Here is a 26,753-nt window from a genome sequence, read left to right as displayed (position 1 = left end):
CACACACACACACACACACACACACACACACACACACACACACACACACACACACACACACACACACACACACACACACACACACAGTAGTTAATTAATGGAGTCCTCACTCCTCTGTGTTCATTTAACTCCAAGAGACTTGGCAAATGCTACCACGTATGGGTCCATTTGTACACACAGGGTTAAATAAACAGCATGGATTTGACCGTGGACATCAGAAGGATGTTCAGAGACGGCGTTCTCACCGTGTCCTCGTTAGTAAACCCCTCCCATAAAGGCGCTGGGGTCCAGGGGATCCCCAGATACATTAGTTTTATATAACATTAAAAAAAAACAGTTTAGCCTAAAATAAATTTATGTATGTATGGAGGGGAAAAATGTGAGTCAAATTTGGAATATTTTTGGAACACGACAAATCATGCGGGTACCTACCTGCTTACCTGGCACAACATCTTGTCAGATGGGGGTCTAAGGGGGTCCACGGCCAAATACATTATACATTTTGGGAAAATGTTCGAGAACCACTAACTGTTCTAAAGGATTCTTATCTCTCCTGTTCAGTCTCTTTCTCTCTCTCTCTCTGTCTCTTTCTCTCTTCAGTCATCTCTTTGTTGTCTCCCACTCCTCCTTTTCTCTCGTGTGTATGTGTGTGTGTGTGTGTGTGTGTGTGTGGGAGACAACCCTCTTCATTTGTCTTCATAAGCCTCATTTATTTTTGCAGCCAGATGTGAGCTGACAGGCATCAGTCAGTGCCCCCTGCCTCCCCCTCCTCCCTGGCGCCCCTTGAGCCCCCCCCCCAACACATACACGCACGCGCGCACACACACACACAAACCTCAATCACCCCCCATCACCCCATGAACCATTCCCGCTAGAGGTCAGGAAAACAGTCACGTCTCCCCTCGCTCGCGCGTTCTTTCGCTCGCACCCATCCAAACCACTGCCCCCCCCCCGCCCCGCCCCACCATCAGCGTTACTGAAGATGGATGTGTCTTTAAAGCAGAGATTGATTGTGGATATCAGAGTTATGGTGTCATTCATCACAGCCAATATTATTTAGACTAGAGGGATTGAACCGGGAGGAGGTGGAACTAACTCCTCCTGGACTGGACTGGACAGATGGACAGACAGGCCGCGGGCCAGCCTGGCCATGTGAGGGACAGACAGGCAGCAGGCCAGGGGACAGCCTGGCCATGTGAGGGACAGACAGGCAGCAGGCCAGGGGACAGCCTGGCCATGTGAGGGACAGACAGGCAGCAGGCCAGGGGACAGCGTAGCCATGTGAGGGACAGACAGGCAGCAGGCCAGGGGACAGCGTAGCCATGTGAGGGACAGACAGGCAGCAGGCCAGGGGACAGCGTAGCCATGTGAGGGACAGACAGGCAGCAGGCCAGGGGACAGCGTAGCCATGTGAGGGACAGACAGGCAGCAGGCCAGGGGACAGCGTAGCCATGTGAGGGACATTTCAACACGTTGTTGTGCTGTTAAGGGTCTGACTGGGCCCTAAAAGAACCTGCACATTTACTCAAGGGTTTTACTCGTAGTATTACGTCAGAAAAGTTCAAAGTCAATATAGCAGTTCTACAAGTTATATAATAAGTGGTTAATAAGATATTCTTGTCCTTTCCAAGAGTCCTTTCCTAGATATGTAGCAGTAAAAAGTATTTGAAATGTTGCAGAGTGAAAGTCACCATCGGCTTGCAAAAACAAAAAAACGAACGCATGCTTTCCCCACCATGGTATGTTGGGTATAGGGGTGCAACCCCACCATGGTATGTTGGGTATAGGGCTGCAACAGCCCCACCATGGTATGTTGGGTATAGGGGTGCAACCCCACCATGGTATGTTGGGTATAGGGGTGCAACAGCCCCACCATGGTATGTTGGGTATAGGGTATACCCCACCATGGTATGTTGGCTATAGGGGTGCAACAGTTAGTCGAGCTGATCAATATAATCCATTTTATACGTATAAAAAAATAATAGATAATTTTACAATTTTTGATTTAATAATCGATTCCTATTTTAGGCATGTCATTGTTTCACGAAAACTTATTTTTTTAAGTAGGTCAAAAGCTAAAAATATTTAATTTAATTTAATTGCATCGCATTGTGAGCTTGAAGAGCGAGCTTGTATAGAGCGTGCCACTGTTGTGTATAAAGTATTAAATGACCCTTAGGTGATTGATAGAATAAGGAGATCATTGATAATTTTCAGCTGTAGTACAGGTGTGTTTCTGTTATGATGGGGCTGTGGTGCAACGTACTGCTACGTCTTTGTTACCACATCTGTGTGTTGATGGAGGGGTGTTACGTATGTGTGTGTGAGATGATCTGTGATTGTTTGAGGAACTACAGTACAGTACAGTACAGTACAGTACGTGCAATCGTGCATGTGTGTGTGTGGGAAATTATCCAGCCTCTATAGGTTCGGGTGACCATATTAAAAAAATAAAAATAAACGGGACCCATAGTCTCTTGTTGCAGAAATAGCAAAAGAAATGCTGATCTACAAGCTAACAATGTGTCGTGACTCGCGATGCAACATGCTGTAAGCTTTTAGATTTGTTTAACAGTGTTTTGAATTAGTTTAGGTTTTTACCTGATGTCTTCATCAGGATGGGAAACAATAATCTTAGCACTTAGCAGACCTATAGTGACTGAACTCAACAGAACATACCCTGATAAACACCTGCTGTATACGTGTTCATCAGACAGGTGTTATTATTTTAATGGTGGTGAAAATGGGATATTTGATTGATTTAGAGACCCCCTGCTTGTAATGTAGGTGAGCTTTCATCTTGTGGAGTGTGTGTGTGTGTGGTTGTGGTCAAATCAGTTTTATCTCCCTGTTTTCACTCGGTATACACTCCTGTGTGTGTGTGTGTGTGTGTGTGTGTGTGTGTGTGTGTGTGTGTGTGTGTGTGTGTGTGTGTGTGTTCTCTCCTGCATGGACGTCTCCATTGATCCCCAGTGATGTGCCCCTCCTGTGTGTGTGTGTGTGTGTGTGTGTGTGTGTGTGTGTGTGTGTTCTCTCCTGCATGGACGTCTCCATTGATCCCCAGTGATGTGCCCCTCGTGTGTGTGTGTGTGTGTGTGTGTGTGTGTGTGTGTGTGTGTGTGTGTGTGTGTGTGTGTGTGTGTGTGTGTGTGTGTGTGTGTGTGTGTGTGTGTGTGTGTGTGTGTGTGTGTGTGTGTGTGTGTGTGTGTGTGTGTGTGTGTGTGTGTGTGTGTGTGTGTGTGTGTGTGTGCGTGCGTGCATGGACGTCTCCATTGATCCCCAGTCAGCTCCTCCTTCACAGTCTTTTCTCGTCGGACGTTTGATTTACAGCTTCATTAGGATCCTTATGCTGCCTCCGTTCCCTTTGTCTGCCTCCTCCCTCCTCTCAGCCCGTAGCCAGGTCACTCTGGGAGACGCACACACACACACACACACACACACACAGACGCACACGCACACACACACACACACACACACACACAGACGCACACACACACATGCGTGCGTGCTCTATTGTGTTACTATACTTGTGAGGACATGAACATTTTATGATGCTGATTTATCTATTTTTAAATTTGCTCTAAGACTAAAGCCAATTACAGTCACGCTAACCCCAACCTGAATACTCCATTCACACCAAGTACTAAACTAAGTTTCTTCATAGTTGTGGTGGGAACTCTGTCTGCCATCTACTTGAAATATATATATTTTTATAGTTATAGTAACAGCCCTTAAACCTATTACTCGAAAAACAAACTTTTTAAACCTTTCCCGTCCAGGAAAATGGCTCTCACACGTCCAATTCTCAAATTCTACTATAATACTGTACTACATTTGGTCCTCACAAGAATACACACACACACACACACACATACCTCTCTGTGGGTGGGGGGGGGAGGACTTGTGCGTCCAATTACTTTTTGTATTGTTGTTTCACTTTCTATTACTCATCATCCCTCCCCGCCCATTTGTTTGAATAATTGCGTATTATTCATCGGTGGCTCCAGCCACAGTGTGTTTTTTTCCGTTTTTTTTAATTCGATGCAGTTGTGAACAATAGCCAAGAAAGATACATATCCATTGGCCAATCAAATGGTTCACTGCAGCTCAACAGTCAGTGTGAGGGGTGGCTCTGCGTTTAAAGGCTTGAAGGCCATTGTCTGGTAGGCTGCTCCACACCTGGACAGCAGTGTGGAGAAATGTTCTGTCCAATGTCTGTGTTTTGGAGCCTGGGGGGTCGAGAGCATGTTCTGGTGTTGCTGTGAATCGGCGGGTGTTTCGCCGTCTGGTGTAAGGTGGAGGGAGCATGTCCATGTTGGGCCCTGGCTGCATGGCAGTGGCTCCAGCCACCTCGTGTTGGGGCCTGGCTGCATGGGAGTGAAGTGGCTGTGGAGCTGCTTGGAGATGCTTCCCTGCCCCCAGGCAGCCACCGTGCTTCTGAAAAGAGCCCTCATTGTGTGTGTCGTCTTTTTTTATGGCGCTGTCTGAAAAGAGAGGGATGCACTCCAGTCGGCCATTCAGATGCACGCGGTGAAGCCGCCAGCGGGGTAGGACAAACACCCACAGGTTGTAAACTGTTTGAAAAGGAGAGAGTGTGTGCGTGCGTGTGTGTGTGTGTGTGTGTGTGTGTGTGCGTGCTTGAGTGTGTGTGCGCGCTTGAGTACACTTCCAACTGAATGGACTTTGCTTCTTCTCTCCTCCACCCAACTTGTATAGCTCACCACACACATCACACGTTCCATTTCTCCCGTCCACCTGTCTTCTATAGTCGCTCCAAAACGACTTTCTTTCGGTCATGTTTCTTCTCTTTTTTTTTTTTTACCGTCTCATGTTTAAAATCCCTCCCCCAACCTGCCATTATCAGGAGTCAAGTCATGCAGAAATGTCGGGAAGAAATATTATATTAAAAAAAAGAAAAAAATACGAAGGTAATCAGACTTTGTGTGCTGCTGCTTTTGTCGTCAAGCCGTGATGGAAATGGTTCTAAAATGTGAGATTAGAAAGCCGCTGCATGGTGACTGATGCTATTAGGCAGATATGCCGTAGACTTTACTATCTCCCCATGAAGGATTAACGCAAATTATACAGGGAGACGGCTTGATTTCCTCCGCTGCCTGCATGGCTGGGATGTGGGCATCTGAAGCACTCTGAGTTGACAGTGTCTGTCTCTGCTTAGTTCCCCGAGACAGGTTGTGTGACAGATGATGCCAGCGAGGGCTTAACCCATTCTGACCGGGAACCCGTTTTGGTGTTAGCCATCATGTTATGCTTTAGCTATTGAAAAATAGCAGATCTACAAGCTCATAGCGCGCCACCGAGTGGCGCGCTAAGAGCTTGTAGGTCTGCTATTTTTGGAAAAATCGAAGAACGACTGACATTTTTAGAATCTGATCTCAGGTCAGAATGGGTTAATCAGACCAGTGTGTGTCCAGTGGAAACCTCGTATGAATCTGATCTCAGGTCAGAATGGGTTAAAAAGTGCGTACGCTTGTGTATTTGTGTGTTGGTGGAAATAAGTACATGTGTGTACGTGTGTGTGTGTGTGTGTGTGTGTGTGTGTGTGTGTGTGTGCGCGTGCGCGTGTGTGTGTCAGGCAGTGTGGCGAGAGAGAGGGAGAGTTATGAAGTGACAGGCGAGCGTGTTTGAACGTGATTGCGCGTGAATGACTTGAAACAGGTTCCCTTTCGTGTCGGGTGACAATTGGGAAATGGCTAATTTTAATCTGAGCCGCTTCACTTTTAATTCCCGGCTAACTTTTATCTGGCTTTATTTTAACCCATTTTGGGCGGGAACCTCTTTTGGTGTTTTAAACTTTATGTTATAGTTTAGCTATTGAAAAATAGCAGATCTATGCACCGAGTCGCGCGATACAAGCTTGTATGTCTGCTATTTTTATGTTAATGTGGCGCAAATCATTGAATATATATTTCAGAGCATTTTTGACTAAAATATTTGTTTCTAGGGGGTCCCTGGAACTACATATTTTGAGATGGGGGGTCCGTGGCCCAATAGAGATAATTCTGGGGGTCCTTGACATGAAAAAGGTTGAGCACCACTGACATATAGAAACATGGGGTTTTCAGAAAAATGTTAGGATTTAGTCGAGCCTTTTCTTTTATTGACGTCAGTCCAAAATGGGTTAAATCGCCTGGCTGTCGGTGAGGCTGTCCTCCAGGTGAGGCCTTATAGCGTGCCAGCCACGGCAGCAGAAACAAAACCCGGTCAAGAAGACGGAGCAGGTGCCGCAACTCAGAAACGGCTGATTTGAAAAATGAAACGAAAACAAAATCCCCACCAGATAACCCATTCTGACCGGGCACCCATTTTGGTGTTAGCATCATGTTATGCTTTACCTATTGAAAAATAGCAGATCTACAAGCTCATATCGCGCCACCGAGTGGCGCGATACGAGCTTGTAGGTCTGCTATTTTTGAAAAATTCGAAGAACGACTGACATTTTTAGAATCTGATCTCAGGTCAGAATGGGTTCATCAGACCAGTGTGTGTCCAGTGGAAACCTCGTATGAATCTGATCTCAGGTCAGAATGGGATAAGTAACAAAAGTATGCCGTTCCTCGGCTCGCTCGGCTCCTTTGAAAAGCAGCCCCGACGTCATAAACCGCGGCCAATCGCATCCATCATGTGTCCGATTGCACGCGCCGATCTCCACATCGGGACGTGCTTGAACTCTGGCGTGGATACGGTGGCCAGGGGAGTTTCTTCACCTCCCAGGAATGTTGGAGGCCGCATGCAAAATGCTCCCTGTTTTAGCTGTGCTGTCTCTTGCGCGGCCGCGCTGATTTAAGAGAGTGACATGTCCTTTAATGTCGGGCAGTAAACTGTTGGGGGGAATTTATACGTGCGAGTCCTGTTTTCCACCACTCTGAACACTCTCTCCGGGGTTACAGCTGCGGCTGTGTTTACTTTACCACCAAGCCCCCACTTTCCCCTCCTTGCTTTTCACCTCATGCTCATCGCCTATCCTACTTTTCTTTCTCGTGATATGTTTTTCCCCCCCCGTTCTGTCGTCGGGTAGCGCGGGGTACAGGTAAAGGGTTACTGTGAGTCACGCGGTAGCGCCAAACAAATCAGTCTCTCCGCTCCTGACGCAGTTACAGTATACAGGACCAGTATCAGCATGAGTAGGCCTAGTTTGCCTTCAGCTGAGCGTGGGACTCCATGTTCGTCTCTCTATTTATTTCCACGGCTCCGTGCCTTTCCCCATATAAAGACAGCCCATGTCCGACCATGTCACCGCATGATGGATTGCACGGTCTCGTCTCTCTCTCTCTCTCTCTCTCTCTCTCTCTCTCTCTCTCTCTCTCTCTCTCCCTCTCAGGAAGAGAAAATGGGGGGGAGGAGGAGGAGGAGGAGGAGGAGGGGGGGGGGGATGTTGGAAAGAAAGGAAGAAGGAAAAGGAGGGAAGAATGAAGGAGGGAGGGAGTGAGTGAGGGAGCGAGAGAGAGTGAGGATGTGGAGTGGCGCGGTGTAGCAGTGAAGGACATGGCAGCTTAGCAGCAGCCAAAAAGACTGTGCTGAACACCTGCTCCTGTCTCCCAACACCCCTTCAACCTGCTCATTACCTGTCAATCTATCACAGGCAGCCAGATCAAATGTCTGCAACAGCCAGGGCTCGCGCAGGGAGAGAGAGAGAGAGAGAGAGAGAGGGGAGGGTGTGTGTGTGTGTACGTACGTGTGAGAGACAGAGTGATCGGGGAAAGCAAGAAGGAGAGAGGGAGAGACAGATTGCAAGTCTGGTAGTGAGAAGAAGGAAAAAAGAGAGAGAACAGGTTGAGGTAAAAGGAGCAGGTTCATGTGCACATCTCAGATTGTTGACGTTTAAAGTAAACTCTAGAAAGCCCCTTCCGGGGAGGTGGTCCCCTCCCCTGTACCGATGACTCTGCACCCTCCATCTAACACCACCACCCTCTATCACAAATTACAAATCATGTGTGTGTGTTTCCTGTGTGATTGTGAATTCCCCAAAACATTATATACAGTATACACACGTCACGCACACACCTCCCCTCCGTTTAGTTTTTTGGGAGCGGTCCGCTCCGCACTCCCCTCCTTTTCCTGGGTGCTTTGGGCTCTTCCGTCTGGCCTTTGATTGGCGCCTCTGTGTAAAGAGGTGAATCTCTTGACAGACAAGCGCCTCTGCAGGGAGGCGGGGCCTGCAGTGTCAGATTTCAGCGACGAGGCTGGTGTGTGTGTGTGTGTGTGTGTGTGTGTGTGTGTGTGTGTGTGTGTGTGTGTGTGTGTGTGTGTGTGTGTGTGTGTGTGTGTGTGTGTGTGTGTGTGTGCGTGCTGAATCTTCGCTCATCAAGGTGCATTAATAAACGCATGACCAGCCCCAAACCCTTTATTTTTGGTCTCCTTTCAGTCTCTGTTCCCCTGCTTCAATCTCTCTCTCTCTCTCCCTCTCTCTCTCTCTCTCTCTCTCTCTCTCTCTCTCTCTCTCTCTCCCTGTAGTGTCTGAGCTCTTGTGATTTACGGTAATTATCCATCGTTGGGGTCATCTATCAGGCTGGCCGTTGCTAGGCGATGGAAGCAGCTGCTGCTGGCTGTTGTCTGTGCCGCCGTGTTGTCTTGTCAGGGACAGAGGGGCGAGGTGTGTGTGTACATGTGTGTGTGTGCGTGTGTGCGCGCTTGTTTGCATGAAGCGGGGGAGTGTGTGTGTGTGTGGGTGGTGGTGGGGGGGGGGGGTTCAGGTGAGGTTCTGAATCTTGACTTGGGATTTAAAGTCACAGGTGCCGCTGAGATTTGATGGACAGCGGGTGGATTAATGGTGGGAGGGAAGGGAGGGGGGTAGAGAGAGGCCATGTGGAATATGAGTGAAATGTGTTAGGGTAGGGGTTAAGGTTGGGCAGTTTAAAAGGCCCAGGTGACGTGGGTGTGTGTGTGTGTGTGTGTGTGTGTGTGTGTGTATGTAAGCTCATGTGAGTGAGTGAGTGTGTGTGTGAGCTCATGTGAGTGAGTGAGTGTGTGTGTGTGTGTGTGTGCGCGCGCTGATGTGCGTGCGTGTCCACATGATAGACAGAAGAGCTGTATGAGAAATGTTTATGGACAGATGGAAGTTGGAAGGAGCGGGGCCTCGGGGAGTTGTTTTAGGGTCTGTGAAAATTGGGATGGAAGAATGGCGAGTGGGGCAAAAAAAAAGAAGCTGAGGATTTTCTATTGGCAGGTGATACTGGCCCAGATGGTTTCAGAGCTCTGCTGAGGGCCTCTCTCTCCTCCTTACCCCTTCAGAACCCTTCATAGACATTGTTGTGTTGCGTGGCGGCTGTGGTTTCAGGTTTCATCTCTATGATAATTAGTCTAAGGTTAACGACTCTAAATACAGTATTGAGCCTCTATACCGTATTTAGAGGCACAACCAACGAACCAGCCGGAAAAGAGGAGACTTGAACAGGAAACTGGATGTTCTGATTATGTTCACATGAAGCTGGTTAGAAGTGGTTCTACTATTAGGCCTATACGTAGAAAAACGTTGTTGCAAAAAGTGCTTGGAACTGGCATATGCTTTACTGCTGATAGTACGCCAGTGACGGTCTGACAGTAAATGATGAATACAGGACTATAGCAAGTGTACATAAAGGACTATATTAGTGATGCATGTTTTCCAGCTGTGACATGACGTATATTTGTCCATCATTCACAATTTGGCTCTAAGCACATGATTTTATGAAAATGATCAATATCACAGACCTGCTTCTGCTGCATCTGTATTAAAACTACATTTTAATCTAGCTATGCTATAGATTAAGGCACTTTTTATGCCTTTATTTGATAAGGGACTGACAGGAAATGGGGAGTGGCACGCAGCAAAGGTTGTCGGGGGGGGGAACCAGCTGTCATGCTGGATTAGCAGCCTAGGTAACCGGATGTCCACAGCAGCCGTCCGGGCCAGTAAGAGGCACTTTTAAAGACATTTGATGATTTGGGCACACCAGTGGCTCACCACAGTAAGAGCACTATGCTGTGCCATCAGAGCTGACAACCCTCACGCAATGGGCGTCAGAGTCACGCATTTGACCCTGTTCACACATAAATCCATTTCAGTCTGTATTTGAGTGACAAAGGTAATTCAATTATTGTATCTGAAGACCCCCCCCCCCACCCGTTAACTGTGGTGAAAACATGTGTTCGTCTGCTCTCATGTGAACCCTGCACGCAGCGCGCACGTCATTTCTCCGTTGGTAATGTAGGCTGTTGGTATCCCCAAAGTAAGGCTGTGTGTGTCGCTGACAGGAGAATCAACAGCATACTGTAGATCTTAAGATGAATTAATGTTCCATAAATTATTCTACACATCCTCAATGTTAGCTTCCGGGTGTACCCCGAATGCATCTAAAGGTCTCACTCTTCCCAAACCAACCCGGCAGACACCGTTGCAATCGTTGCATCCCTGTCTCTCCTCTCTCTCTCTGCTTATGCTAACGCTTAAAAATGATAACGGGGAAATATGTAATGCTCTTTGTTGGAAAAACATTGCCAACACTGTCTCTGGTGTCCTCTGGCTCTCTTGGTGTCTCTATCGATGGGCTTCTGTTTGGTCGGCGGAGCGGTTATGTGGTTCCTCTCCATATACTAGCTTACTGTAAATACAACCTTCACCCTCGGCTCTCCATACTGGACTAATTAGCGCCAGTTAGCGTTTGTCATTACGTTTAGGGGTGAAGATTAGGAACACCTCTCAATTAATCTGCAATCAGCTGTTTGTTAATTAGCTAACCTGTTCTAAGTGGCCTTAAGGGCTCTTGTGTAATTAGCTAAGCTGCTGGGATGCCCGGGCGCGCGTGTGTGTGTGTGTGTGTGTGTGTGTGTGTGTGTGTGTGTGTTGACATTGACCTGAAGCACACGCTCATACAACGCAGGATGTGTGCACCACATGCGTACTGTACACACACACACACACACACACACACACACACACATATGTTCGCTACTATCGATACACTCGCATCCTCTGTCACGGTCGAGATGGACAATAACCTGGCTGCTCCCGGTCGATGGTTCCATAAACACACGCACGCGCAAGCAAGGTCACACGCACATACTGCACACAAGCACCTAACTTACATGTACACACACACAGGACTAGGGCCTCTGTGTTTGTTCAAAATACACACAGACGCACACAGACACACACATACATATTTAATACGTAACATGGCCTACACAGTATATACACACTTATTGCACAGCGCCGTACTATCTTACACACTCATGTTCACCCAAATTCTATTCTTGCTCACTCTCATGCAAATGCACTATACCCTGGAAAGTGTACTGCGTCGTGGGAAAGGGTGGGAGGCACAAAAGGGGAATATACTCATACACTCGGCGTACAACAAATACAGTACAGGTACAGTGTCGTAGTAGTAGTGTACGCACTGCGTATATACTCTTTTGAACATTGCAGCCTTTTTATGTGCGGCAGCAGCAAACCCACCTATGTGTGTGAGCTGCCTCTCCGTCGGCGTGTCAGAGAGAGAGAGAGAGAGCGGTTCTTAACTCGCTCACTTCGAAGCCATTTGTTTGCTCTCCTGCCGTCCTGACATTGTCTGTGGTAATTAAAGGAGCCGACTGAAATTTATGGTTTAATTATAACAGGCCTTGTTATGCAAAGGAGACCAGGATGGGCTGATATGTGCAATAAAAATAAATAAATTTCCACGCTGGTTTATTGAACCCACGCATATGCAGGGGCAGGGGCGGAGCGTGGCGCAATCGCTTTCGCTCAGGTGTGTGTGTGTGTGTGTGTGTGCGTGTGTGTGCGCGCGCGCGCGCGCACATGAATACAGGCGTTTATATATGTCCATATGCAGTTTTGTCTGCATTCCAGCCGTGCCTTTGTAAATAGACACACACACACACACACACACACGCATACATGTACGGTACGCGCACACATTTGTGCATATGTGTTGTCATAACCGGACAACAGCATGGATGGCAGAATGTGGGTGGGTGAGAATAAGGAAGGGGGGGGGGGGGGGAATGGGGGGGGTGGGGGGGTAGATGAATTGCAATCGATTGGTGCTGGTTCAGTGTATTGATCAGCGGGCGTGTTAAACCCTACTGTAGTCTATGAAGAACGCTCAGTCAGTGGCTCATCCTCTCCTACGTAACACACAGGAACACCAACAAGCTGTGTGTGTGTGTGTGTGTGTTCCCGTTTGTGCACGAGTGAGTGTGTAAGCATGCACAATGCGGTGTGGTTCAGCACTGGAATGTGAATGTTACGGCTGGGAGATACGGAGAGAAAGTGTATCTAATATCACATTTTAAATATGTTTATCGCTGTGATGATATACTGCAGGGATGACTACTGGTGCTTTCACAACATAAGACGCCCTGACTGAGGGCGAGAAAGCGACCATATATGGGGGGCGTGACGGACCAACGGGAAATGCACGTTTTCATAGTAAATGAGGTTTCGAAATGCCTACAGTATAATAGAATATCTAGTGTTGTATACCTGCTACTGTAATGCAGGCTGTAAAATCTGGAAGACAACGCTTAGTTAACAAGTGATATCACACAATATCACTTCAACCCCAGCATCCATGGTCGGCAACGTGACGCGCTGTGAGTCTATTCTTGGCTCAAGAGATTTGGTGTATTTAAATACTATTTGGGGGGAAAAGGTGGTCCAAGTACAGAACTAACTCGGGTCCACAGCGTATTATGTGCCGGTAATCTCGTATCACAATATCCATTATGCAGCCCCAGTGCATGTGTTTGTATGACAATGAATTTGTGAGCATGTAGTATACGTACACTCCGTGTGTGTTTGTGTGTGTACTCTATGTGCGTGCGTGTGTGTACTCTGTGTGCGTGTGCAGTGTGTACTCTGTGTGCGTGCGTACTCCGTATTGGGGGGAAAGTGATCTTGGCTTTGGCCCATGAGCCGTTTCTCTGAACTGATCTTTGGGTGTTCGGTATAAATAGCACCGGCTCTATAAATAAAACAGGAGCACCTTTCACGCTTGCGTGCATGCACACACACACACACACACACACACACACACACACACACACACACACACACACACACGCGCTGTAAACATACACCCACATGCAATACGCCTTGCATCTAACGGGGGTGTTGGATGCATATAAACATAAACATGCAGAAATATAAACAGGGGTGGGGCGGGAGGGGGGGGGGGGTTCTGTCAAGCGATATTATATATCACATCCTCATGAGTCCAGAGATATCCACAGCTCTACATGTGACACAGTGACATATTTACATAGACGCTGACCTACACCTACTTAGCACTCGCCACATGTCCGACCCCTGACCCCATGGTGTCCTATACAGAGGTGGTTCCCAGAGTGGGGTCTGGGGGGACCCCCCCAGGGGTCCTTGAGGGACTTCCAGGGGCTCCCCATGGGGTCTGGGGGGACCCCCAGGGGTCCTTGAGGGACTTCCAGGGGCTCCCCATGGGGCTCCCCATGCAGCTAAATGGATAGTTTGGAACCAAATGGACCCTTTATGGGTCTGTAACTCTGAAGAGTGTATACAAATGGAACAAAATTGGACTGTTATAGGTTCTTAGCTTACGTACAGTATGATTCGTGATGGTTATTTTTTTATGTATTTGATGTATTACCATGTTTTTGTTTGTGCTTACTGTATGTCGCGCTGGATTAAGAGCGTCTGCCAAATGCTTAACCCATTCTGACCGGGCACCCATTTTGGTGTTAGCATCATGTTATGCTTTAGCTATTGAAAAATAGCAGATCTACAAGCTCATAGCGCGCCACCGAGTGGCGCGCTACGAGCTTGTAGGTCTGCTATTTTTGAAAAATCGAAGAACGACTTGACATTTTTAGAATCTGATCTCGGGTCAGAATGGGTTAATCAGACCAGTGTGTCCCCAGTGGAAACCTCGTGTGAATCTGATCTCAGGTCAGAATGGATTAATCAGACCAGTGTGTGTCCAGTGGAAACCTCGTATGAATCTGATCTCAGGTCAGAATGGGTTAAATAGTAAATAGTATGAATAGACCCGAATGGACCCTGTTGGGTCCGTTCCTTTTTTGACAGGCATCTATCGGGTCCCCCTGTACGGTAGCAACAGTGATAATGGGCCTAATAATACTCTACAAATATAGGAAATTAAGGAATAACAATAAAACAAAACCCAAATATAATAACAAAGATAGCAGCAGTATATCAACACATTTTGTCCATTGGTCGTAGCTCTTAAACCTGGTCAGAATCCCTCTCTACCACCCTCCCTGTCCCCCTCTCCATTTCCTATACTTCTGACTGACTGCAGGACACCTTGTTATGTCACTATAGTCTCATCTGTAGATAAGTTGTCCTTTAGCTTCTTTGGTCATAGGATCATATTTGCAACATATTTTTATACTCCATTGCATGAGATGTATTCCGATAACATTTTGCTCAGCTGGTCTCTTTGTTTTTCCCCCCTCGCCTATTTGCAGTTATTGATGATGAAGAGAATAGATTTTTCTTTTGGAGAAAAGCCTGAAGTGGAGAACTTAACACGCACTTCAGGGGGTTCATAATGCCAGAGTGCAAAATAGAAAATGAAGGGAAATTCCGCCTTAAGCTGCTAGCTTAGCACCGACTGCGGTGTGTATCGTTAGAGGTTGCCGTTGAGTTAACCCGGCCAAGTTAATGCTATTGAATGTACATGCCAATAAGACCAAACATGAACTCTAATCCTATTTATGTAGTAGTGCCTTTTTATACATTCACTCGGGCTGTCTGTCTGTCTGCCTGCCCGGGCTACACTCGGCACTAGTGGAAGTGTTTTGAAACGGGGGAGATAAATTGGTACAGTGAGCTGGAATGCAGCAGCAGTTATTTAAGGCCCTGTAGGTGCTGCCTTGCCATATGCTCCATTATTCCGCTTGGGAGGGGCCCATGTGGGCGGGCGGACGAGGCTACAGAGAGAGTGGAGGAGGGTGAGAGAGAGAGAGAGAGAGAGGGGCGGGGGTGAAGGTGTGATGAAGGCAGAGGAAGTGCAGGAGGAGGAGGGGGGGGGGGGGGAGTGGAAGAGAGAATGGCAGGGGAGGAATTATTTCAGGAGAGCCCCCCCATCACAGCCGCACGAGAATTTCAAGAATCGGGATGGCACGGGAAGCCTGAGGTGAGAAGAGGAATTATCTCAAAGTATAAAAATGATCATCTTCGCCCATCGAATATCCGGTTCCCTCGCCCATCTTCCTTGCATAATTTATCTCGTCGGATTTCTTTTTAGGCACCAGTAGATTATAACTCACCAAACCGTTGACCTTTCAGTGATTCTTCTTCATCATAATCTTTTTTTTCTCTGCATAGTCTTCGGTGCGTAAGTTGATATCTGTCCGTTAAGGGGCGAAGAAAACGGCACGTTTCCCATCAGGCCCAGGTTTTCTAGGCCTGGTGTCGTCAGCCTGGTCCCCGTCCATCATTCTCCCTTCCTCCCTCCCTGGTCCCGCTGGAGCCCGTCAGAGCGCAGGCCCCTCTCTCTCTCTCCCCTCTCTCTCTCCCTCTCTCCCTCTATCTCTCTCTCTCTCTCTCTCTCTCTCTCTCTCTCTCTCTCTCTCTCTCTCTCCCTCTCTCTCTCTCTCTCTCCCTCTCTCTCTTGTCAGACCAGGGGCCCGTGTTCCTGAGCAGGGCACGGCTCTCGCGTTAGCCGCTCCACAGGAACACATCCCCAGCATTCCCTCTGACACGCCGGCAGCAGCATTACCATAATTGGCTTTTCTACATGACGGGACAGAGGAAATAATAATGTCATTTTATTTACAGCCCTCTTGTCCCGGTCCGAGGGCTATCACCCCCCCCTCCCCCATCTCCCCCAACCAACCACCACAACCACAACCACTCCTCCTCACATAACACCGACGCACATACACCCCCGCCTCCTCCTCCATGCTCTCTATCTCATCTCTCTTCTTCTCTCCCTCTCTCTCTCTCTCTCTCTCTCTCTCTCTCTCTCTCCTGCCCGCCGCTGTAGTCTCGCTGCTGCCACGGCGCGTAGGTCAAGCGATGGCTTTTTGATCAGCTCCTGTCCAAAGCCATCAGGGCTGAGAGGAACGTAATGGAGAGCAGGGTGACAAACAGAATCTGGGGAAGGAATAAGACTGCCAGTTTCCCATTAGAGGCCGGCCTAAACGGCCCGTGGCCCCCCCGCCGCCCCGCCGCGCGCCCCACCCCCGCGCCGCCTAAATCACATGAGTGAAGGGGCCCACGATTGGACATTAGTGCCGCAAATGACTGCCGTGATTGCCCCCTCTCCCCAAACTCGCATCAAATAAATAAAGAAATGTGTGTAAATAAATAGAAGAAGGGTGGTGGTTGTTTGTCGGAGAGATGGGACCAGACCAGGGCCTGCCAGGGGGAGCTGACTGGTTCCACTCCCCCGTCTCTCTCTCTCTCTCTCTCTCTCTCTCGTTTCATCGCCTCTCTGCCTCTCTTATCTGGTTTGTTTGGCTTTGACAGCGGCCAAATGGTGAAGCTCCGTGAGCCTGACAGAGAGTTTTATTGATTTAACAACCGGCAGAGTCTCGGCAAAAGAGAAAGAGGGGAGGCAGAATGGAAGGGCGGACAAAGATACCAAAGTTTGAAAAGGAATGATATGTTCTCTCTCTTCCTCTCTCTCTCTCTCTCTCTCTCTCTCTCTCTCTCTCTCTCTCTCCCCCCCCTACTCATCTCTCTCTCTCTCTCTCTCTCTCTCTCTCTCTCTCTCCCCCCTACTCATCTCTCTCTCTCTCTCCTCTCTCTTTGCCAAAACGCTGACGCGCCCGTGGCTGTATTTCATTTTGGTATCATTTACAAGAATCAAATCATACACAGAGTGGAGCGCCGTGTGATTGAGTGTGTTTTTAGAGATGATCTGTTTATCCCATTCTGACCGGGAACCCGTTTTGGTGTCGGCATCATGTTATGCTTTAGCTATTGAAAAATAGCAGATCTACAAGCTCATAGCGCGCCACCGAGTGGCGCGCTACGAGCTTGTAGGTCTGCTATTTTTGAAAAATCGAAGAGCGACTGACATAGAAGACAATTTTTAGAATCTGATCTCAGGTCAGAATGGGAAAACTGTCAGGATGTAGAAGACATTTTTAGAATCTGATCTCAGGTCAGAATGGAAAACTGTCAGGATGTAGAAGACAATTTTTAGAATCTGATCTCAGGTCAGAATGGGTTATAGTTTGAAGCCCCGTCGTCTCCCCACTCTGAGGCCCTGTGTTCCTATGAGACAATACCCAGGGCGTTCACCGGACCCTTTCATCGCCAGACACGACTCCACACCATGCAGCACACAGTCACACGCAGCACTGTGGGCCCTACTGCGGGGCAAACCACTGCTTAACCCATTCTGAACGGGAACCCGTTTTGGTGTTAGCATCATGTTATGCTTTAGCTATTGAAAAATAGCAGATCTACAAGCTCATAGCGCGCCACCGAGTGGCGCGCTACGAGCTTGTAGGTCTGCTATTTTTGAAAAATCGAAGAACGACTGACATTTTTAGAATCTGATCTCGGGTCAGAATGGGTTCATCAGACCAGTGTGTGTGTCCAGTGGAAACCTCGTATGAATCTGATCTCAGGTCAGAATGGGTTAATGGGACACGTACAGTACACAGCAACGTTCTGAGCGTTCAGTTCACTTTGAACGCTTTCAGAACAAATGTTACACTCGGAATCTTGCTGTGTGCATATACGGTATAAACCACGTTACTTGTTGTGTATCAACATACTGTATGCAGTGCACGATCTTCATGTAACCACTTGAGCCCTTTTATATTCTATTCCGTACGCGCATAACGCATAATGCGCTTATAGATTTGCCTTTTTTTTCTTTTTTTAAATGTGCCCCAAAACTTTCAACATTTTTGGGGAAAATCATTATTTTTTGACAATTTCCACCCAAAAATAGACTAGAACATTTTCACCTACAATGACATGGCCAAACATAATGGACGGATATAATGTGGATAAGTAGCAACCGTATGCAATGAATTCTGAGCCATTTGGATGCTAATATTGTGTGGGGCCTTCTTGTGGAGTGTGTCTGTGTGTGACTGTGTGTGACTGTGTGTGTGCGTGCTCGTCTGCGTATATTGCCAATGACCCGGGTGGCGTGGCTGGTGGAGGTTGATCGCTGCCGTTTGTGACAGTGAGTCTACGGTGCCGTCCCGGGCCACGCTGGCTGCTGTCTCCTTGATGGCGTCGCATCCCCGAGCAGAAGTGACAGGCGCTTTGGCGCCCGCGCAGATGGCCCTGCTCACAGCCATCACCCGCTCGGCGGACCAAACCGCCAGGGACGGGCTAGGGCGGTGGCGGGCCCGGGCCCCTCCCCTCCCCCCGCCCCTCGCTGTCGGGTGTCGCTCTGCATATGTGTGTCTCGGGATGCGGCGAGGAGGAGGAGGAGGTGGGAAGCTTAATCTGGTCACCAGTCGGCTCCACGGAAGGCGCCTGCATTGCCTTGTGTTGTCAACAGTGATTGAGCAGACTGATCACTGATGTGTATAAACCGCTTCCAAGTGTTTCTTTGAATGCTGTGGCGTTGTTGCAGCGTCCCGTCAGGAATAGGTGCCCTGCGTCGAAATAGATTTAACCCATTTTGGTGCGGGAACCCCTTTTGGTGTTTTAAACATTATCTTGTAATTTAGCGCTACGAGCTTGTACTGTAGGTCTGCTATTTTTGAAAAGTCGTGAGAAAGGGGCCGCAAATCTTTGAATATATATTTCAGAGCGAGATATTGTCTTCCGGGGGGTCCCTGGAACTACATATTTTGAGATGGGGGTCCGTGGCCCAATAGAGATGATTCTGGGGTCCTTGACATGAAAAAGGTTGAGCACCGCTGACACATAGAAACATGGGGTTTTTTCAGAAAGATGTTAGTATTTAGAAGCATTTTTTTAATCGATGTCAGGCCTGAATGGGTTAAATAGAGTCGGGCCGTTCTCCTCCCTAATGTTTCATCAGTAGATTGTGGTCTTTATGTTTTGTGAAACCGTCCAGTCACTCGGCTCTGATTTCTATTTCTTTCATTCTTTTTTTAATACAGCTGTCGATCTCCGCCATTCCTTTGTCTGCGTGTGCTTTTGATATCTCCCTGTTTGTTGTTTCCATGACAACGTGCTCAGGACGGGCATTGATTGACAGGGATCGTCAAAGGGCTCCCTGGCGCTCGGCGTTCCGCGCCCCTCCCTGATGCAGCCTGCGTTTTGTCACTCACCCAGGGAGATTTCTGATGATCTGACGCTTATTCCTGCTGTGTGCGCGTGCGTGTTGCGCGTGCGTGCGTGCGTGCGCTCATAAATGTGAGTGTGCCGGGTTATGTGTGAGCGTGTGCACGTTTCCGTATCGCTCTGCCAGCCATGATGGTTTAGCAGATTTTTGGACACGAGTAATTCGCATGAAGCTATTCGCGGCGAGCTCACAAACGCGCACATAGGCTTGTGAAGAATAGCCATTTTCCGCGGCGTGCGTCGGTACAATCTCCCATTGGCTGATGTGGGTTGATAGTACCCTGTTCTGGAAGCAGGTTAGTGCAGGAGAGAGAGAGAGAGAGAGGCACAGTAACAGAAGACACTCTGCAGATGTGTTGTAGAAGAGTACAGCACATAATGCTAATCTGCTGTGTTAGGGATTTTCAGGAGTTTTAGGAACTGTCTCGGTCTCAGTCTGTCAGTGGGATTGAAGCGCAGCCAGGTTCTCCTGTAGTGCTCTCATTTCACTGAAATCCTGTCAGGCGTCGGGGAGTGTGGGGAAGGAGGGTGTGTGTGTGTGTGTGTGTGGTGGGGGGGGGGGTGGTGCTCATTTGGAGAAGGGTGTAACTGTGCCACACGGTGAACTCTTCTATATATTGTGGTCCGCGGTGCAGGTTCAGCGTTGGTTGCACCGGAAGAGCCGAACGTTGTGTGCTTGATGTGTTGTGTCTGCACACATGTGGGCCATGCAGCGGGGGGGGAGGGGGGGGAGGAGGAGTAGGAGGAGGAGCGTGCATGCAAAGAAGATGCGTTTCGCAAAATTGCGGCGCACACAATCGTAAACGGGCTCTCGCACACACACACACACGCATGCACACGTGCACGTGCGCACACATCCGCAGTCGATAGTGCAGCTGCTCACCCGCCCTCCCCCTCCTCTCCTCTCCGCTCCACCCAATCTCCTCTCAGGCAGCAGTAAATGGTGCCAGTGTATATATATCAGGTATTATGTCCACTTAGATTATGATATGACAGGTTAGCGTGCCGTTTGAAGCTGACAGCACATCTGTTTCATCAGGAGAGACCGATACTGGCATCTAGGACACACATCTCACCATGGAGGAAGGAGATAAAGGAAGAAGCGAGGGGGCCGTCTTTCCTGTCTCCCTCCCTCGCCCCCCTCTCCTTTTCTCTCTCTCTCTCGCACCCCCCGCCATCTCGCCACCTCCTGCTTACTCCCGCCTGCCCGCCCCCTCGCCCGCCCACCCCCCCACCACACACATCTCCCCCTTCTCACTCACTCGCTCTCCCCTGCCTCCTGTCTCTTCCGTTTACTGCTGCTTGCCGTGTCTTTCTTGTGCGCGCCTGTGCATGGGCACACACACACACACACACACACACACACATAAAGCACAAACACACTCGACGGTTCATCCAGCTATATTTCGCTTTCTTTTACACTCTCTGTATATAACCACTGAACCTGTTACGTTCTCTGCTCCGTTTCGTTCTCTTTGTCCAGCGCCTCTTGTCTTTTGATCATGCCTTCTTGTCATGATGTTATGTACAGTATCAGTACAGTATCACGCAACAGCATATTTCATGCTATATATATACAGTATATATATATATATATATATATAGGCTATATATGAATTAACTGTCTGCGGTACTGCACGCCTGTGCATGGATCAGGTTTTCTCTCAGTTTCTGACTCCTCTTCATTTAGCAGTGACTGAGGCAGCTTTGGGTCTGAGCTCCATTGTTATGCTCCATTCTGGTGCTTATTAACTCAAAGAGAGTGACCTTCAGCTCAGCTGAAACGTGGGCAAAAAGGAGATGCTGCAGTATCTCAAAATGAGTGTTTTGTTTCCCTCCCCTCTGATGGGTTGCGTAACCCTAACATGTGAGGGGCTCAAGTTCACAGGATGGATGAGTGAGAGGAGATAAAGCCGCGGAGGGAGGGGTGGGAGAGAAGCGAGAGTGAGATGGGGGAGAAAGAAAGAAAAGACTGGGAGAAAGGGAGCGTGCAGCTGGCTAACAAGGCCAAACAGCCAGTGATTTCCTGGGGAACATGAGGCATGTGCTGGAGGAGCGAGGAGTTGGGAAGGAAAAAGGACAACTGTCAGAGGCTCAGTGATTTATTTTTCCCTTGGAGGCTTTTTTCACCACTGGCTTTCAGAGACACATGTGTGTAAAATGCACACCCACACACCCACACACACAAATAAAAGCCCATATTTCCCATCATCGAGTATTCATTCCATGTTATTTTGTCAGTGGTCCTGTTATTGTGCTGTAAATCTTTTATTCCACCGAGCTGACCTGTTTTCCCTCGTCTCATTTCTCCCATTTCCTTCTTTTTTCCCTCTCTCTCTCTCTCTCTCTCTCTCTCTCTCTCTCTCTCTGCTCCAGCATATGCGCCCGAGGACGAGCTTAAGGCGGACACTCACGATGAGGAAGAGCACCTGCAGGACGACGGCCTCTCATTGGACGGCCAGGACACGGAGTTCCTGTGCAACGAGGAAGAGGAGGACGTTGACGGAGGCCAGCCGCCCAGCTACAGAGACTCTCCGCTCAGCAACGGCACCAACCCCGACGCCGGCTACGGCTCGCCGCTCAGCGACGCCAGCGACCGCCTCGCCGACTTCAAGAGCACTTCCTCCTCCCGGGACGGCGGCGGCGGCGGCCAGGAGCGGGGGGAGGGTGGCGGCAGTACGGCCTTGCCGCCTGTGTTCCGTCCCAACAGCAACGGCCTCTCCCTGCAGGACAGCCTGGCGCAGATGAAGGCCGTCTATGCAAACCTCATCTCGGACGCCTCCTGGTCCAGCATAGCCATGGACATCATGAAGTCCAAGCCCGTCGCCGCGGCCGTGCCCGGCAGCCTCGGCGGCGCCCTCGGCGGCGCCCTCGTCTCCGCGGCGGCCGTGGCGCCCACCTCGGCCGCCTCCACCGCCTCCGCCGCCAACAAGAGCAGCGAGGACAGCAGCGCCGGCGGCCACCACCACAACGGGAGGAGCTCCGGCAGCGCGGCCGCCGTCAACCACACGGCGGCGAGCAGCACCGCTAACGGCATGGCGGTTAGCTTCGCCAGCGTCCACGGCGGGCCCGTTGGCAGCGGCGGCGGTGGCGCTGGGACGGCGAGTAACGGCGGCGGCGTGGCCTACGACTGGCACCAGGCGGCCCTCGCCAAGACCTTCCAACAGAACCCGTACCACCTGCTGCCGGAGCCCAGCCTCTTCAGCACGGTGCAGCTCTACCGGCAGAACAACAAGCTGTACGGCTCCGTGTTCACCGGCGCCAGCAAGTTCCGCTGCAAGGACTGCAGCGGCGCCTACGACACGCTGGTGGGCCTCACGGTGCACATGAACGAGACGGGCCACTACCGCGACGACAACAAGGACAAGGAGGAGGACCGGGGCAAGCGCTGGTCCAAGCCCCGCAAGCGCTCCCTGATGGAGATGGAGGGCAAGGAGGACGCGCAGAAGGTGCTGAAGTGCATGTACTGCGGCCACTCGTTCGAGTCGCTGCAGGACCTCAGCGTACACATGATCAAGACCAAGCATTACCAGAAAGTGCCTCTCAAAGAACCGGTGCCGGCCATGGCCACGAAACTGGTGCAATCCGCCAAAAAACGAGCGCTCCAGGATGCCATACTCTCCCCCTGCTCCCCAGACTCTGTCCACGCCATAGGGGACCACGGCAAGGACCACAAAGGCACGACTAACCCATATGTCACGCCCAACAACCGCTACGGTTACCAGAACGGCGCCAGCTACACGTGGCAGTTTGAGGCCCGCAAGGCCCAGATCCTCAAATGCATGGAGTGCGGCAGCTCCCACGACACGCTGCAGCAGCTGACGGCTCACATGATGGTCACCGGCCACTTCCTGAAAGTCACCAACTCCGCCTCCAAGAAGGGGAAGCAGCTGGTGTTTGACCCGGTGGTGGAAGAGAAGGTGCAGTCCATCCCGCTGCCCCCCACCACCACCAGGCTGCCCGTCCCCAGCATCGTCAAGTCCCAGCCGGTGTCCCCCGCGCTCTCCTCTGGCTCCGAAGAAAAGAGAGAGGCGGGCGAGGACGAGAAGATGGAGTCTTGTGAGCCCTCCGCCGGCTCACAGACTACCATCTTCAGGAAGATAAAGGAAGAAAAAGAGGAGCCGGGTGAGAAAACGGAGGTGACCGCCACGTCGTACCGGTACCTCCGAGAAGAGGACCTGGAGGAGGCCCCCAAGGGGGGGCTCGACATCCTCAAGTCCCTTGAGAACACTGTATCCAGTGCCATCAGCAAGGCCCAAACCGGCACCCCCACATGGGGCGGCTACCCCAGCATCCACGCAGCGTACCAGCTGCACGGTGTGCTGAAGAGCAGCTCCACGGCCCTCCCCCCGACGGTGCAGAGCTTACATATGCAGCCCTTGTTTAACAGCAGCCTTCGGGGCCTGGTGAGCGACGCCAACTCCATCATCCACTCTCCCAGGAGCCCTTCCTCCCCTCCCCCTCTCAGGAGCAACGTCACTGCCATGGAGGAGCTGGTGGAGAAGGTGACCGGGAAAGCCAACGCCGTTAAGAAAGAGAGGGAGGAGAAGCTGGTGAGCCTGGAGCGTTGCCGGCCCCCGTCCTCCGTCAAGTCCCCGTCCCCGGCTCTACGAGAGCAGAGGGAGCATTTAGCTTCTCCAAACGACCTCTCTGTGGGCAAACAGCCCTTCGGGAGGAACAGCAGTCCTGGCAGTGCGGAACAGGAGCTCGTCTGCAAGAAAGAGCCCAAAGAGAGCCTTGTAGATGGCCACGGCCACTCGAAAAATGGCACGGATGCCCGCCAGTCGCCGGTAACCAACGGCAACAGTTTGGGCATCATCACCGATCACTCACCAGAGAGGCCTTTCGTCAACCCTCTCAGCGCACTCCAATCAATCATGAACACGCACCTGGGCAAGGCCTCCAAACCGGTGAGCCCGGCCGGCGACCCGCTGTCTATGCTCTACAAGATCAGCAACAGCCTGATCGACAAGCCCTCCTTCCACAGCACCCCTCAGGCCAAGCCGGCTGAGCCAATCAACCGCTATCAGTTCTATGAGAGCAGCGACCAGCCAATAGACCTGAGCAAATCCAAGTCCAGCAGTAACGGTAACAACAACAACAACAACAACAGCAGTAGCAGCAGCAGCGGCGCACTGCTCAACAGCAGCAGCATTAACGGTAACAAGCCCCTCATGTCTCTGTCTGACTCTGTTTCCTCCCCGCTCAGAGAGAACGCTCTGATGGACATATCCGACATGGTGAAGAACCTCACCGGCCGGCTGACGCCCAAATCCTCCACTCCCTCCTCCATCTCCGAGAAGTCCGACGCGGACGGCAGCGCGTTCGAGGACGCCCTGGAGGACCTCTCGCCCATCCAGAAGAGGAAAGGCCGGCAGTCCAACTGGAACCCCCAGCACCTCCTCATCCTCCAGGCTCAGTTCGCCTCGAGCCTGCGGGAAACCCCCGAGGGTCGCTACGCCATGACCGACCTGGGGCCCCAGGAGAGGGTCCACATCTGTAAGTTCACCGGCCTCTCCATGACCACCATATCCCACTGGCTGGCCAACGTCAAGTACCAGCTGAGACGGACGGGGAGCACCAAGTTCCTGAAGAACATAGACTCGTGCCAGCCCGTGTTCCTTTGTGGCGACTGTGCCTCCCAGTTCAGGACTCCCGCCGCCTACATCGGCCACCTGGAGACTCACCTGGGCTTCAGCCTGAAGGACCTGTCCAAGCTGTCGGCCGAGCACCTAAGGGAGCAGCAGGCTGTCTCCAAGGTGATCACGGACAAAATGCCATTCGGCAGCCCCCTGTTAGCCTTGGCCACGCCAGAGGACGACACAGGCTCCGTGTACCAGTGCAGACTTTGCAATCGGACATTCGTCAGCAAACACGCGGTCAAACTGCACCTCAGCAAGACCCACGGTAAGTCTCCAGAGGACCACCTGGTGTTTGTCACCGCTCTGGAGAAACTGGAGAAGTTAGACAAGCTGGAGAAAGTTTAAAATATGGACGGGGTCTAGAGCTTAGAGAAGAGACTGACAGCTGTGGAACTGACCAGAATTTCATTGCACTAAAATAAACTTTGTTCACAGTTACTGCACTGGGCGGAACTGAGCCGTCAGAAAAAAAAAGAATCAGTCTTATTTTTTTGTTTGTTTTTTTGTTTTATTTTTTTGTGATAACTGCCTGACTGGACCATGTCTTTTCATGTTAATTTTGCTTTTGTTTTGCCAAGCTTTAGTTTTTTTTTAACACTTATTTTGTAATGTATTTATATGCTATTTGTCTGATCTGTGCATGTATTTTAGTGAATCAAGGTTAAACACGAGATTTTAATCTTTTCATGGCAAAAAAAATACAACTACTGCTTCAATGGTAACTAAAGTGGTGGGTGAAAAATGAAACGGGGGTGGGGGGTGGGGGGGGGGGGGGGGGGGGGAGAAAACTGTATAATACTTGATATGAAGAAGGTGAAAATTAATTGTATACACCAAAAGAATGGAAGAATCCCCTGAAAGACTGAAGTAGCACCTTAGACATTTGAATTTTATTTGTAAAGAGTTATTCTGCATTTGTCAAAAATCAGATTGATTTGAAAAGATCAAAGGACTATAATTTTCCCTTTCCTTTTCTTTGAGTTCCCGTCACTTCAATGTTTTTGATGATGAATGACCTGCTCAGAAATCTGTCAGTGTATTAGAAAAAGAAACAGATCACGTGAACATTTGGAATAATTGAAAATGCTGCTTCTGGTTACAAGTCAATCAGTGAAATGAATGGCCGTCAGTATGCAAGTTTGCTCCAAAAAACGAAAAAAATAACAAAAAACCTTTTTTTCTCGATGTGAAGTATCACCTTATAGCAATTTTCCAGTTGTATGGTTTGTTACAAATTTTCTCTTTCTAAATCGTGTCGCTTTATTCAACTGTAAAAAGAAGAAATCGGTCCGTTACATGTAAATGATTACCAGTGAAATGTCAGTACTCCATAAGACATATCTTACCATTTGAAACGGCTCCACATTCTTTGTACCTTAAGGTGTGTGCATTCTCTAACTTTTATATTGTCCTTTTATATACAAAAATAATAAAAGAAAAAAAGAAAAACAGATGGTGTACATAGATATATACTGTAGAGCTACAAAAATGTCCTTTTTTAAAGAAAAATACAAATTTAGCTTCTTTGGCTTGGTTTACAGAAATGATTTTAATTATACTTGCATCCAATTTGATGCATGATATGGTGTGGAAAAAAATAATTAAGCGATGCACAATGACTATACATTTCAATGTTTTATCAACAATATTGTAAAAAAGAAAAAAAAAACTTTTTAGCACCAATTAGTTTGTTTCATTTCATGTCCTCAATTGTAAAATAAACCCCAAAGCAGTTGTTAACAGTCGCAGACTTGTGATGGTGTGTTCATTTTTCACGGAGGTGTGCATAAAATGCTGAATTCACCGATTTGACGGGGGTGTGGACTTCATTAGAGTTGGCAATATGGCAAATTAAAACTATGACCCATCTTTCATTT

At 49.5% G+C, this 26,753-nt stretch overlaps 1 protein-coding gene across 2 annotated transcripts in view; it reads left to right on the top strand.

Annotated features, from left to right (window-relative positions):
* LOC308318852 (teashirt homolog 1-B-like) overlaps positions 1–25,603 on the top strand; it is a 48,216-nt gene extending 22,613 nt beyond the window's left edge. For both annotated transcript variants that reach the window (XM_080768526.1, XM_080768525.1), the window contains one exon: positions 21,611–25,603. In XM_080768526.1, the coding sequence (XP_080624652.1) occupies positions 21,611–25,221 (3,611 nt within the window). In that variant the 3' untranslated portion in view covers positions 25,222–25,603. The remainder of the gene's footprint in view (positions 1–21,610) is intronic.
* The last annotated feature ends 1,150 nt before the right edge of the window (positions 25,604–26,753 follow it).

The sequence above is a fragment of the Protomyctophum bolini genome (assembly GCF_963924005.1).
Source record: "Protomyctophum bolini genome assembly, chromosome: 7".
NCBI lineage: Eukaryota > Metazoa > Chordata > Actinopteri > Myctophiformes > Myctophidae > Protomyctophum > Protomyctophum bolini.
Note: the sequence above shows the minus strand (reverse complement) of the source record. Positions and strands in the feature narration are given on the sequence as shown.